Source organism: Phodopus roborovskii, unplaced genomic scaffold (genome assembly GCF_943737965.1).
Source record: "Phodopus roborovskii unplaced genomic scaffold, PHOROB, whole genome shotgun sequence".
Classification (NCBI taxonomy): domain Eukaryota; kingdom Metazoa; phylum Chordata; class Mammalia; order Rodentia; family Cricetidae; genus Phodopus; species Phodopus roborovskii.
The window spans coordinates 13220926-13233915 of NW_026126448.1; the positions used below are offsets into that span (position 1 = coordinate 13220926).

Below are 12990 nucleotides of genomic sequence, written 5' to 3' on the forward strand. Positions count from 1 at the left end.
TCTTTTCGCGACTTCAGAGTCGCGCTAAGTGGAACTAGACTGTAGGGTTTGCTTTTGAGCATGTGCAGAGAGTGTTAAGCGCAGTGTGGTTTTTGATGTCTGCTCAGCTTTGGCTACCCTGGATTAGAGTTTTCCTGCGGGCTTAGGGGCACGGCTAGCAGTCTCAGAGGAGACAGGACTCTGGCTCCAGAAGCACGGATTCGAGGAGGGTCAGGCCTCAGGGACTCGCAACCGAAAGCGGAAGATTGTCCTGAAGAAAGCTCTTTGAAGACTTCCAGAATCCCCTTCCTGAGGTGAGAAGTAAGGGTCCTTCTGTAGAGGGAACTGGTAAGAGGACCGCCGGAACCCGCCCTCTTGAGAGTCAGCGGTGACAAGACAGAGACAAAGCTTCACCCTGTCACCCTCAGCAGTGTGAGGCATTCCCCCAAGGTTTTAGGGACTGCAGCTCAGTTGGTGACTTTGAAGAAGAAAAGAATTAAGGACTAGCCACTTTAAGAAGCAGAGTTATGGGTGGGAGGGAGAACTGTGGTTGGAATGTAAAACCAAATTTAAAAAAAATTAAAAACATGGAAAAAAAAAAAAAACAGCACACACGCACACACACATGAGTAGGGACTCACCGTGTAACACTGACCAGGAACTCTCTATGTAGACCAGATTGCCTTGAACTCCGAGACCTGTCTGTGTCTTGACTCTTCAGTGCTAGGATTAAATGTGCATGCTACAACGACCAGCCTAAAGTTATTTTTAATACAGGCTTAAGCACAAGGATTAAGAGAGAGACCTAGACAGAAAATAAAAGACATTTGCAGGCTACTCAGGGAATCTCAGAGAGACACAGTGAAGTGGGGGAGGGGGGCTTCTCAAGTGAGAGTCAGTCAGCAATTGATTGTCTTTTTTAATATTTATTTATTGGTTTTTTTGAAACAGGGTTTCCCTGTGTAGCTTTGGAGCATGTCCTGGAACTCGCTCCGTAGACCAGGCTGGCCTGGTCACGGAGATCCACCTGCCTCTGCCTCCTGAGTGCTGGGGTCAAAGGCATGTGTCACAAGAGCTGGCACAATTGATTGTCTTAACATTAATGATGTATTATACTGTTTAGTTGGCTTTCAAGATGTATCTCAAGAGGGTTTCTAAAGCAAAACAAAACAAAACTTGTTATTTCCTTCTTTCTCTTTTTGATAGGAGTGAGTGAGGTGGCTTCTGAGATTATAATCTAATAAAGTGAAACCAGGGGCACTGTGTTTATACAAGGGGTAGTATTCAGCTCTCTCTGTAAGTGGGATTTCTGATGAGATTTCTAGAAGATTGAAGGTTTCCAGCTGGGAAGGGAGGAAGGCCTTAAGCAGTTGGTAATTGAACTGCTAGAATTCTTCTTTGTTGACCAGAGGTATCAACCTGTTTCCAGGATGAGGAGGGCCCATTCCTTTTCACATTCCCCCAGAGTCTCCCCACCTTTCTGTATTGCCTTAGGACTATTTGAAGACCAAAAGCTGGCCTTCTCGTGAGGTCAGCAATGACCCACCCTTGAGCCTGGCCCTCTCTTTCTGGTGCGCTGACTGTTGGTTTTGTCTTCCCAGAAGATGGCCCAAGACCAGCCTTTGCTGGCTGTGCAGGAGGTCCTGAGGAAGTGCTTCCCCGTGGTGGAGGAGCAGCAGGGCCTGTGGCAGAGCACTCTGCAGGGCTGCTCGCCCCTCCTCTCCTCTCTCAGCAACCTGGCTGAGCAGCTGCAGGCTGCTCAGAATCTGCGGTTCGAGGACGTGCTGGCCCTTCGTCCCTTCCCGGACTTACAGGAGCGGCTGAGGCGCAAGCAACTGGAGGCTGGTGACATTGTCCTGGACAAGCTAGCTGAAAGGCTGTAAGAGGCTCTGTGGCCCCCTTTCTTGGTGGAAAGATCTTAAATTTAATGACATCCCAGCCCCGGTCACAGTGGGCCTACAAAAGTTACAAAAGCAAGCTGGACGTGGTCATTCAGGGGACTAAGGTTGAAGGACTGTGAGTTTGGGGCCAACCTGGCCTATGTTATAATTATAAGACCTTGTTTCAAAAACAAACAAACAAAAAATCAGGTCAGGTGTGGTGGCACATGTCTTTAATCTGAGTAGTCAGGAGGCAGAGGCAGGCAGGGCTCAGAGAAACCCTGTCTTGAAAATAAATCAAAAAATGAAATAAAGCTGGGCGTTGGTGATGAATGCCTTTAGTCCCAGCACTCTGGAGGCAGAGCTGTGTGAGTTCAAGGCCAGCCTGGTCTAAAGAGATAGTTCCAGGACAGGCTCCAAAGCAATACAGAGAAACCCTGTCTCCAAACAAACAAACAAACAAAAAAAGCAATTGCTAAAGCAGAAAAGAAGGGGACTGAAGAGAATGTGGCCTTCTGTCTTTGGTATGCTGTAGGGTTAGTAAGGGCTAGAACTAAGAGCTTTCTGTACATTACCTTATATACCTCTGGCTTAACCCTGTTCATATACCTGGAAGAATGAAAATGTAAAGTCAAACTGATTGTCTTGATCACATAGCCAGTGGAAAATAGGGTGGGATCCTGAAGTGTATTTGCCATGTTACTTGGGGCTCTCTACCACGGCTTTGTTCTACACACAGGTGGATACATGTATAACAGTACACAGGTGTTACATTGATACTTTGTTTTATTATTGTTGCTGTCACAGTCTAGCTAGACTCAATAGGCTTGGAAGGTTTTTATACAGTTTAGAACCCCAATTCTGAGCTAAAGGATCCTTTGTCCTTTGGGAAGTTACAACCTTTGTCTTGGTTATGGTTCCTTTGGGTCAGCATTAGCATAATGCCTAGGCAGCCAGTGGTGTATACCTTTAGTTCCAGCACCCTGACTCAGAAAAATAAAAAAACAAAAGAAGAAAAAGAAAAGAAAGGAAAAGAAGAATAATATCTAGACATTGCCAAAATCACTTTTCCTTCCCCCAACCCCCCTTCTAAGATAGGGTTTCTCTGTGTAGCTTTAGCTGGCCTGGGACTTGCTCTGTAGACCAGGCTGGCCTCGAACTCATAGAGATGCAGCTGCCTCTGCCTCCTGAGTGCAGGGGTTAAAGGCGTGCACCACCATCACCAGTGCAAAAGCACTTTCTGCACATCATCATTATTTCTCTTTGTAATGGCCATTCATTCACTGGTACACTGATTGTGTTTGCTGTGCGTGTAGTCCTATTCTTGGGAGACACAGTGAGCAAAGGAGCCTTTATACACAGGAATAACTCACTTTCCCCAGCAGTCTGTGTACTCCAAGCCCACACTGTCATTCAAGAACTGACTGAAAAAGGGTAGTCAAGATGGCTCAGTCCCCAGAACCCACAGAAAGGTGAAGGACAGAATGGACTACAGGAAGTAGTCCCCTGACCTCCAAACACATGCTGCGTGCAGAGTGGGACTGGGGTGTAGCTCAGTGGTAGTGTACTTCCCTAGAGTGTCTGAGGTTTGAGTGCCCTCTGAAACAAAACCTCCAAACGCCAGTAGTGGTTAGAGGAGCCTTACCTCCTCCCTCTTTTGAGATACATCCCACTTTTCCCACAGAGCCACCCTCCTCAAGGTTCGAGATACCATCAGCAGCCATGTGCAGCGGGTGTTTCAGACCTACGAGCAGCATTCGGCTGCACTTGACATGGATGCTATCCTGCAGCCCTCGGCTGTGAGCCCCTCTGTGGCTGACATGTTGGAGTGGCTGCAAGACATTGACAGATATTATCGAAGCTCATATCCTTGAGTGTGTCCAGCCTGCTCAGAGCTGATCTAGGAACCTTTCCTGATTCACATTTCACAAGATCAGCAGGCTATATAGTTTGCTACAGTTCTCTTTAGAGCTTAAACTTGAGTTCTTCCTGCATTTTTTGTTTGTTTGTTTTGTAATTTCTTCCAGTTTAGCTGCCAGGCATTGCTGAAAGTGCTGAGAGGCAGGCATGAGGGAAGGGATATGTGTTGTGTCAGATGTAGTGAGTCCTAAGAGTTAAGTAGGGAAGGCAAGGTAGGAAGGTGGGGTGTGACTTTTATTTTTATTTTTTTCCCCGTGACAGGGTTTCTCTGTGTAGTCCTGGCTGTCCTGGCCTCTGTCTCCTGAGTGCCAGCATTAAAAGTGCCACAACCCCAGCTTGGGGTTGTGATTGTAATAGTGTTAGACAGGCACCCTGAGGCAGTGATGGGTATGACATTTGAGCAAAGGTTTGTAGGAGTGAAGGAATGAGCTGTGTGGGTATTTGGGAGAAGAATGATCCCGGCAGAGGGTCATGGAGTGCAAATGCCTGGGTGGGAGCATGCCCTGTGTATTTTGGACGTAGCCTTGAGGCCTGTGTGGTGAGGGCATGAGGGTAGTAACATGGGGCCTTGGTTTTTTTTGAGAAGGATTTTGAAGGTTTTGGCTGTTATTTTTTAGATGAAAGTTCTCAGATTTTAAGCAGAATAGTGTGGCCAAGGCCTATGCTTAACAGCATTCATGTGGAAGTCAGAGGATAACCTGACAGAATTGGTTCTCTCCTTCCACCATGTGGCTACCAGGATAGAGTTCAGATCATTGGATTTGGCAGCAAGCACCTTCACCCAGTGAGCCATCTTGTCAGCCCCTGATACAGATTCTTAATTCTGTATCCCCTCCTGACAGGCTTCTCTATCTCCAGATTCTCTGTCTGAGCTTCTTCACGAGGTCTAGTTGTGTTGAACCAGGAGTTGTCAGCTCTTCTGTCGCTGGTGGGGTAAGGCTCAGAATCCCGGCCTTGTCCTCCATTGCTGCCTTTACTCTGGCTCAAGCCGCCTTTCAGCTTTCTACTTTAGCTAACGGTGTCGGGACACTGGGAGGGAGGCCTGCAATGCCAAGTTCACTCCGTGCTTCCTCTGCCCTGTACCTCTGTTTCTTCCAGTGGTGTGTTCATCTGAACTACCACTGACGTTTTTGTTTTGGTTTTGTGTTTGCTATATTTTGGTTTCTCTAAATAGTGCTGGCTGTCCTGGAACTCACTGTGTAGACAGGCTGGCTGCCTCTCCCTCCTGAGTGCTGGGACTGAAAGCATGGGCCACTATAGCTGACTAGAACTGCCACTGAGTTTTATCTTTCAGGTCACTTTGCTCTTCTGTCTGTGAGGTCTGAGTTCCTTTTCTAGTAGCATCAAGTTGTGTTCATACTGGTGCTCACCAATTGTCTTGGCACCTGTGAACCCCACCCACCTGGGAAGGTGTACTGATGCCACTTTTGCCTTCCTACACTTCTCTACAGTGGAGTTGGGGTTTTTTGTTTGTTTGTTTGTTTGTTTATTTTGTTGTTGTTGTTTTTTGTTTGTTCGTTTTTGTTTTTTTGAGCCATCCTTAACTTCTGGGAAGGTACCTGAAGAGAAAATACCTCCTCTCCAACATTCACTGGGGAGACTTGGCCAGCATCCAAGCATTGCCTAAGGCCTGGGACCAAATTTCAGAAGATGAATGCCAAACACTTGTACCAGGTACTGGTTTCCATTAGATCCCCATGCTGCCTCCCTTTCCCTGTGGCTTGCCTCTTTGGAGGTGTTAGAGACACCCCTGGTGTGCTCTGAGGCCTTAATAACCCTGTCTTGTAATCCTCTTTCTGTTCTAGATATCCTGGTAAGTGTCTCCTTCTTCCTGGAGGAGCCAGGAAGCTGCACAGTGTCTGGAGATCTGGAGCCCCGAAGTTGAGCACTGTCATTGCCGCCTGGACTGTTTCTAAGTCAGCATTGCAGCCTGATGGACTGAGATACCAATGCCTATGGTAGAGGTCTGGAGGGCTTCTTCTTGCTAGGCCGTGGCCAAGGGTCCATGACCACTGCACCTGCGGCTCTGGGAGGAGGATGGGGTGGAGGAAATAGGAAAGGCAGCGCTGATAAGCAGTGCCCATCTCCACTGGTAGACTTGAAGTGGCAGGAAGGAAAGGACAGAGGGTAAAGGTCCATGGCTGCCTCTGTCTCTGCCAGCTGAAGAAGTACTTTGGGTCTTGGTTGTGTCACTATCTGAGTCCTTAATGGTTTAAAGCTAGGAGGTGGGTCTAGGAGTGCAGGGCAGTAGCAGTGTGTGTGTGGCATACATGAAGCTCTGGATTCAATCCTTTGCCCACCCAAAAGAGGCAGGGATTAAAGGGAAGGAGCATTTAAAATGTTCATCCCTTCACAATAGGAATCAAGCCAATTTTCATTTCCAAAACCAGCCAGCAGGGGGAGATGGTGCAGCGTGAGTGGTTCTGAATGCTTTGTCCTGGAGAGGTCCCCTGTTGCTGTTAGAAGTAACTGAGGCGGGCTGGGGAGATGGCTCAGCAGTTAAGAGCAGTGGTTGCTCTTCCAGAGCACCCACATGGCAGTTCACAACTGTATGTAACTCCAGTTCCAGGGGATCTGACGCCTTCACACCAATGCACATAAATAAGTTAAATATTTTTTTCTTAAAGTAGCTGGGGGCTGGGAATATCCCATCCATCACTGGGGAGGCAAAGATGGGAGAGCTCTGTGATTTTGAGATCATCCTGGTCTGTGTAGCTCCAGACTAACCAAGGCTACATACTGAGACGCTGTCTCCAAAAAAGGGAAAAAAAAAAAAAAAAAGGAAAAAGAAAAGAGAGAAAGAAGTTAACTGAGAATAATGAGACTCCCCAGTTCCCCAGATGCCAGGGTTGGGACTCAGGTGACATCTCATTGGCTACATTCTGAGTTTGGAGTGACCTCTGACTGGTCAGGTAGGCGAACATGCCAGCTGTGATCGTTAGTTTTGATTGTTCATTTGACACATGGGGAGGGGGGTGTCAATGAGGAATGTTCTAGATTTTCTTTATCTGAGTGTGGGTCGTGTTATTTCATGGCTGGGCTCTAGATGGAATGAGAGAGAGAACAGGCTGAGCACCAGCAGGCATGCACTGATCCATTGTTCTTTACCATGGGTGTCATGTGACCGGCTGCTTCAAGTCCCTGTAGCAGTGGGCTGTACACTCAAATTATGAGCCTAATAAACCCTTTCTCCCTTCAGTTGCACTTGTCTGTGTTTTAGGGTTCTCTGAAGGAACAGAACTGAGTGTGTGTATGTGCGTGTGTGTGTGTGTGTGTGTGTGTGTGTGTGTGTGTGTGTGTGTATACACGGAGAGACAGGAGAGAGAGAGATTGGGGTGAGAGTGAGGGCAGACAAGCCTAAAGCAAAAGCTTTCTTCTTCCATGTGCTTTTATGTGGTTCAGACTTGGGCTGGGTCTTCCCACCTCAAATGATCCAGATTTAGGGTGGGTCTTCCCATCCTTAATGACCCAGTCAAGAAAATCCCTCATAGACATGCCCAGTTGTGTGGGTTTTAGTTGGTTCCAGCTGTGGTCAAGTTGACAGCCAAGATTAGCCATCACACATAGTAACAGGAAATAAGCTGAGAAGCAGCCTTGAGTCATTGATCAGAGCCACACTCATTGTCTATGCAGTGGCCACTTGCCTTGTGATCCCAGTTTCCCACATGCTTGTAGAAATCAAGGCTGCCATGAACAGGACTTAATACAGAGGATGGATACATTTAAAAAGAAAGTGGCTTTGTTTGTTTGGTTGATTGGTTGGTTGGTTTGGTTTGGTTTTTCAAGGAAGGTTTTCTGTAGCATTAGAGCCTGTCCTGTAACTCATTCTGTAGACCAGGCTGGCCTCGAACTCACAGAGATCCTCCTGTCTCTGCCCCCTGAGTGCTGGGATTAAAGGTGTCTCTCATTACCACCTGGCTACAGTTTGTTGTTGTTGTTGTTTTTAATTAAAGGAAAACTAGAAAAAAATTCAAACAACAGAAAAGTATAATGCAAAACACACCCAGATATTTTGATCTGTATCTCTTCACTGTGTTTTTTTGTGTGTTTGATTAGTTTGGTTTGTTTTTGTTTTTTTAAGATAGGATTTCTCTGTGTAGCTTTGGAGGCTGTCCTGGAACTAGCTCTTGTAGACCAGGCTAGTATCAGCCAGACAGTTTTGAAATCAGTGTTTCTCAAACTTAAATGTGTGTATAAGTGACCAGTATCTTGTTAACATTTAGACTCTCATCCTTTAGGTATGGTAATAGTACAGGAGTCTGTTTCTGATGAGGGCTCAGGTGATGTTAATGCTGGTGGTCTAGGAGATGTAGAGAATTGGATTCAGATTACAATAAGGAACAATAAGGGTTATAGTTGAAGGCAAAAGCACTTGGAGGAAGAGGCACTGACTGCTGTGGGGACTGCTTCATGGTGACAATGACATCTGAGTTAGCCTTGGAGGGAATTTGACTTGGGGCTGGATGAGGGAGAGGGCAGCAGGGCAGACCAAGCCTGGGGAAGTACAGGCAAAAGCAGCCTTGCTTGATGGTGGAGTTTGCTGCAAATCTGTTGTGTGCCAGGCATGATGCTTGTTACATTTACTCCCAGAGCCTGGCATGTTAATACAATCCAGAACATTGTCTATGCAGAATTCATAGGACGGGATGTCAAGACCCCATCTGTGAGGGCAGATTGTGTAGAATCTTGAGTTTTTGCTTAAGAGTTTGTATTTGGGTGCTAGACAGAGAAATGCATTTAGTATATGCTGGCTGACACAAGTGACCTGAGTGTTCTCTGCACTCATTAAATCCAGGTGCAGTGAAATGTACGTATAATCCAGTTCTTGGGAGACAAGAACTGGGCAGAGAGAGCTTCAGGCTCATCCAGAGATCCTATCATAAAAGAAAAAGGAGGGAGTGTAGAGCAATAGACACTTGACATCTTCTGGCCTCTGAGCATTTGCCACATGCACATGTATTTGTGTTTTGTGCTGTAGATGGGTACTGTAGTGTGTGTGTGTGTGTGTGTGTGTGTGTGTGTGTGTGTGTGTAGCTATGTGCTATATAACACTTCAGCCTTTGAAGGACCCCATTCTATCTATGAGGGTGGGGTGACCCCATAACAGTATTGCTGGTGACTGCCTAGGCATCTTTGCTGAAATACACAGCAGAATCACTAAGGAACATCTCTCAGAATGTACCTGGATTATTAAGTAGCCTTTTAAATGCTTTATGTTTGCATAATAAAGCTGTTTCCTTGAAACAGATACTTATGGTGTTTGGTAATAATTTACTTAAATAGAATTGTTTTTGTTTTCTTCACCAGCTTGGTCTATAGAGGAGTTCTAGTACAGCCAAAGCTACACAGAGAAATCCGGTCTAGAAAAACAAACAAAACCAAGTGGAGCCGGGTGTGGTGGAGTATGCCTTTAATCTCTAATCCTAGCACTCCAGAGGCAGAACCATCTCCCTGAGATCGAGGCCAGTCTGCTCTACAATTGGAGTTGCAGGGCTATATAAAGAGACCCTGTCTCAAACAAACAAAACAAAATCTCAGAGTAGAGAGTGACCTCTGGTTTTCACATGTGCATACATGCACCCTGTATACACATACACCTCCTTATCTCACGTAGGAAGATTCTTGCATGGCTGGAGGTGTGGCTCAGTGGTAAAGAGCATCCTAGCATATCCGAGACTCATCCCGAACACTGAAAACCAAGGAAAACAATTCTGCACTCAGACAAAGTGAGTGTTGTCCCAAGCCTGGGCTCTCAGGAGAAGCTCTACCTGCCTGGGGGAGTGCAGGCTTAATGATGCCTGCTGTGTCTGGTTCTTCCAAGGAAGGAAGCCAGGTACTTTCCCAACCAGCCCAAGCACTGGGTCCTTTAGAGTTCCTTTTCCCTGTGAGGAGTGGGATTGCCACACATTCATAGGAGCAGCTTTGTGTAGGAAGGTCACAAACTGTACAGCCTGTCACCTAGCACAATCACTAACTAGCCGTGAGGTCTTGTCCAGTGGTTTCCCCTGGTTAAATCTCAGTTGCCCCATTTGCATAATGGAGTGGATGCTATGTCCTTCTTGGGTCATAAGGTTCATGTAAGAAAAGGATATGCAGTCAGGCAGTAGTGGGTACAACTTTAATCCCAGCATTTAGGAGGCAGAGGTAGGCAGATCTCTGAGTTCAGGATCAGCCTGGCCTACAAATCGAGTTCCAGGACAGCCAGAGCTATACAGAGAAACCCTGTCTTGAAAAAGAAAAGATAAGAAAACAAAAAAAAAAAAAAAAAAAAAAATGAAAAGACTAAAGCAAAGGATATGTGACAGGTTTGGGGACAGTTGTCAACTTAAGGAATAGGATGCCCTTGAGATTCGTTAATTACCTACTCATCAAAAAGTTCCACTATGTTCCTTTTGTTTTTGCTTTGTGTTGAGACAGGTTTTCTCTGTGAAGCCCTGACTATCCTGGAACTTGCTCCATAGACCAGGCTGACATTGAACTCACAAAGATCCTCCTGCTGCTGCCTCCTGAGTGCTGGCATGAAAGATGTGGTCACCACTGCCTGGCTTGCTATATTCTTTAACATCATCACCCAGTTTTGATTTTGAGACAGGGTCTTCCTCCATAGCCCAGTCTGGCTTCAATCTCCTTGCAATCCCCTTGTTGGGATTTACAGATTGCACTGCCACCTGTGGCTTGTTTTACATTTGAAAATATCTTTCAAGCTATTGCAAGCATTGACAAAGGTATCCCCTGCACCGATGAAGAGGCTGAGCTCTGGAAAGTTTTCTAAGTTCCCGCTGGTGGCCAAGGACATTGCAGCATTTACACAGGATCTTGGCTCTGGTGAAAGGGTCTTTCCTACATCCATTGTCCCTTTTCTGTCACAGCATACCTAACACCAACAGAATGGACCTGGCAGCAACAATGGAGTGTCCTGGCCCCTTCCAGGGTCACTCAAACCTTGCCAGCTTCCCTCCCTTCTGATTTCATGGCCAAGAGGGTTGGAGTGGGTTCTAAAACTGCCTGCCAGAGCTTTATATTTTGCCCTTTGTGCCAGATTCTGGGAGGAGAATGCCAGTTCTTCTTAAAGAATGATGGGATGACCCTTCCAGGCACTCACCCTCCTCTCCATCATTCCTGGAAGGCTCCTTCTGACTTTCTGCAAAGGGCAGAGGAAAGTGGTTTTCCCAAGCCCGGTGCTGGTGGAGCAAACTAGAGCCTCAATGCCAGAGGCCTGGATCCACAAGGGTGGGGGTTGCATTCCTAACAGTAACCCTCATTCTGTTGTATAGCCGCCCCACCCCACCCCCACCTGAGGCATGGTCTTGCTATATAGTTCTGGCTGGCCTGGAACTCAAAATGTAGACCATGATGGTCTGGAACTCACAGAGATCTGCCTGCCTCTGCCTCCCAAGTGCTGGGATCAAAGGCATGTGCTACTGTGCCCAGATATTTTTCTCTCTTTGATTCACGTAGGAAATGCAGCACTGTAGACAGGGATAGAGTGGAGTCGAGTAGAGCCAAGGGAAGCTTTCTAACATCCACACTGCCTCCAAGAGGCTTCCAGGCCCCAGCTAGTGCTCAGTTTCAGCAGACAACTCACAGAGCTCCTTCCTGCATGTAGGCTGTCAGGAGCAGGGCAGTAATGACAACAGGCCAGCTACGTCCACATGCGCCCACTCTTGAGGCCTCTCCATGGGCCCAGCTCCAAATGGATCACCACAGTACAAAGGTAAATAAGAGAAATCCGTGCAAGTCCAGGGCAAGCAGGGCCATCACGAAGAATGTGCGGGAGTGCCAGGGTGGAGATAGTGGCTGATTCTGTGGGAGGTGAGTCCAGGGGATGTAAAATTAGACCCTGAGTAAGAGTGTTACCCTCTGGTCTCCAGTAGGGTGAGTTGTGCGAGTGGGGGTGGAGGGGGTCAGTGTGGTCCACCTGCCATGCTGCTGGCAGGCAGTGACCCTTTGGAGTCAGTCTCTCCTGATTCAAGCGTGCCCAAGACGTTCTTCATGTTCAGAGAGCCCAGACTAATAAATCCACTACTCAATTGCAATCCCCACTGCGAGTTTATAGGCAGCAGCTGACTTTTATCAGCTAGTTTGTTCTTTCATATAAGCAGAGTTTTATGAGGGTCTCCTGAGCTGGCTCGTAATGTGATGAAATGTCTTCAAAATTCAACCATAAATCCTCGGCACCTGCCAAGCAGGGGATGCCGGCTCCCAGGCACATTTGCCCAGCTGGAGGCTCTGTCGTCTCGCCCACTTTGCATTCTTTGCACTTGTCTCTTTAAACTCGGATTTGTTTTTCAGCTCGCTGCGGCCTCTTTAAAAGCAACTGAGAAATTAGGGTCAGGAAAGGAAGAAACTAGAAAGTTACATCTGTGCTGAAAATTTCCTCTGGCTTGCGTCGAGCTGAGAGCTGGTTTGGATCTCACTTCTGAAAAAGAGACATCAGGCTTCCCAGCCACACGAAGCCAGGGCGGGGCTGACGGAACCCATCATGAAGACTTGGATACTTTTCTGGGCCATCACCCTGTGTACGTGCCAGAGGCCCCTACCCTTGCCTGTCAGTTTTGTGAAAGAAAGGCACGGCTCCAAAGGCCTCTTCTCCAGATGGTCTCCAAGTGTGACATCCTTTCCCAGCAGTCAGTTTCCTCAGTGCAGAGATGAAAGTCACTTTCCCAAATCCGTAAGACCTGGACTCTCAGAGGAAGCCAGGCATCATTGCAAGCCACCAGTGTCACTGTGGAGTGCACTTCCATCCAGAAAATATGAACTGGGGTTCCAGCTGCTCCCTGGCTCTCAAAGGCCCCGTTATCCACTTCTCTGGTCACAGCAATCTCTACACCCACTCAGTCTCCATAAACTTTATAGGCCCTAAAGAGGTGCCTGCCAGTCCCAACTCACTAATTCATCAACCTCTCCGTCTTACCACCTTCTAGAAAAGTCTTCTAGTCAGCATACTTCACTTGGAGGAAGCTGCCTATTCCTGCGAGGGAGCTGGGGTCTCTGCTGCAAAATACAGCCCTAACCTTCTACTTTCCACATTGTTCCCCGCTAAGGGAAGGTGACCACCTTCTTATCTGTGCAAGCGCAGCTCCTCCTGAACCACAGTGACCTCTCTTATTCTCCTGGTGACGCTTGTCGGCCCATCACTGCCACTTCTCTATTACTTCATTTTTCTCTTGTGTATCTTTACTTCCTGACCATCCCACTGAAGGGCTCAGCC

The 12990-nt window shown here is 47.2% G+C and overlaps 1 protein-coding gene across 1 annotated transcript; it reads left to right on the forward strand.

Moving 5' to 3' along the window:
* Positions 1–97: 97 nt before the first annotated feature.
* Positions 98–7016, forward strand: CUNH1orf109 (chromosome unknown C1orf109 homolog). The gene is given in 5 exon segments (XM_051188769.1): positions 98–293; positions 1584–1858; positions 3544–3735; positions 5335–5453; positions 5585–7016. Coding segments are annotated over 4 exon segments (666 nt in total). The 5' UTR covers positions 98–293; the 3' UTR covers positions 5665–7016.
* The last annotated feature ends 5974 nt before the right edge of the window (positions 7017–12990 follow it).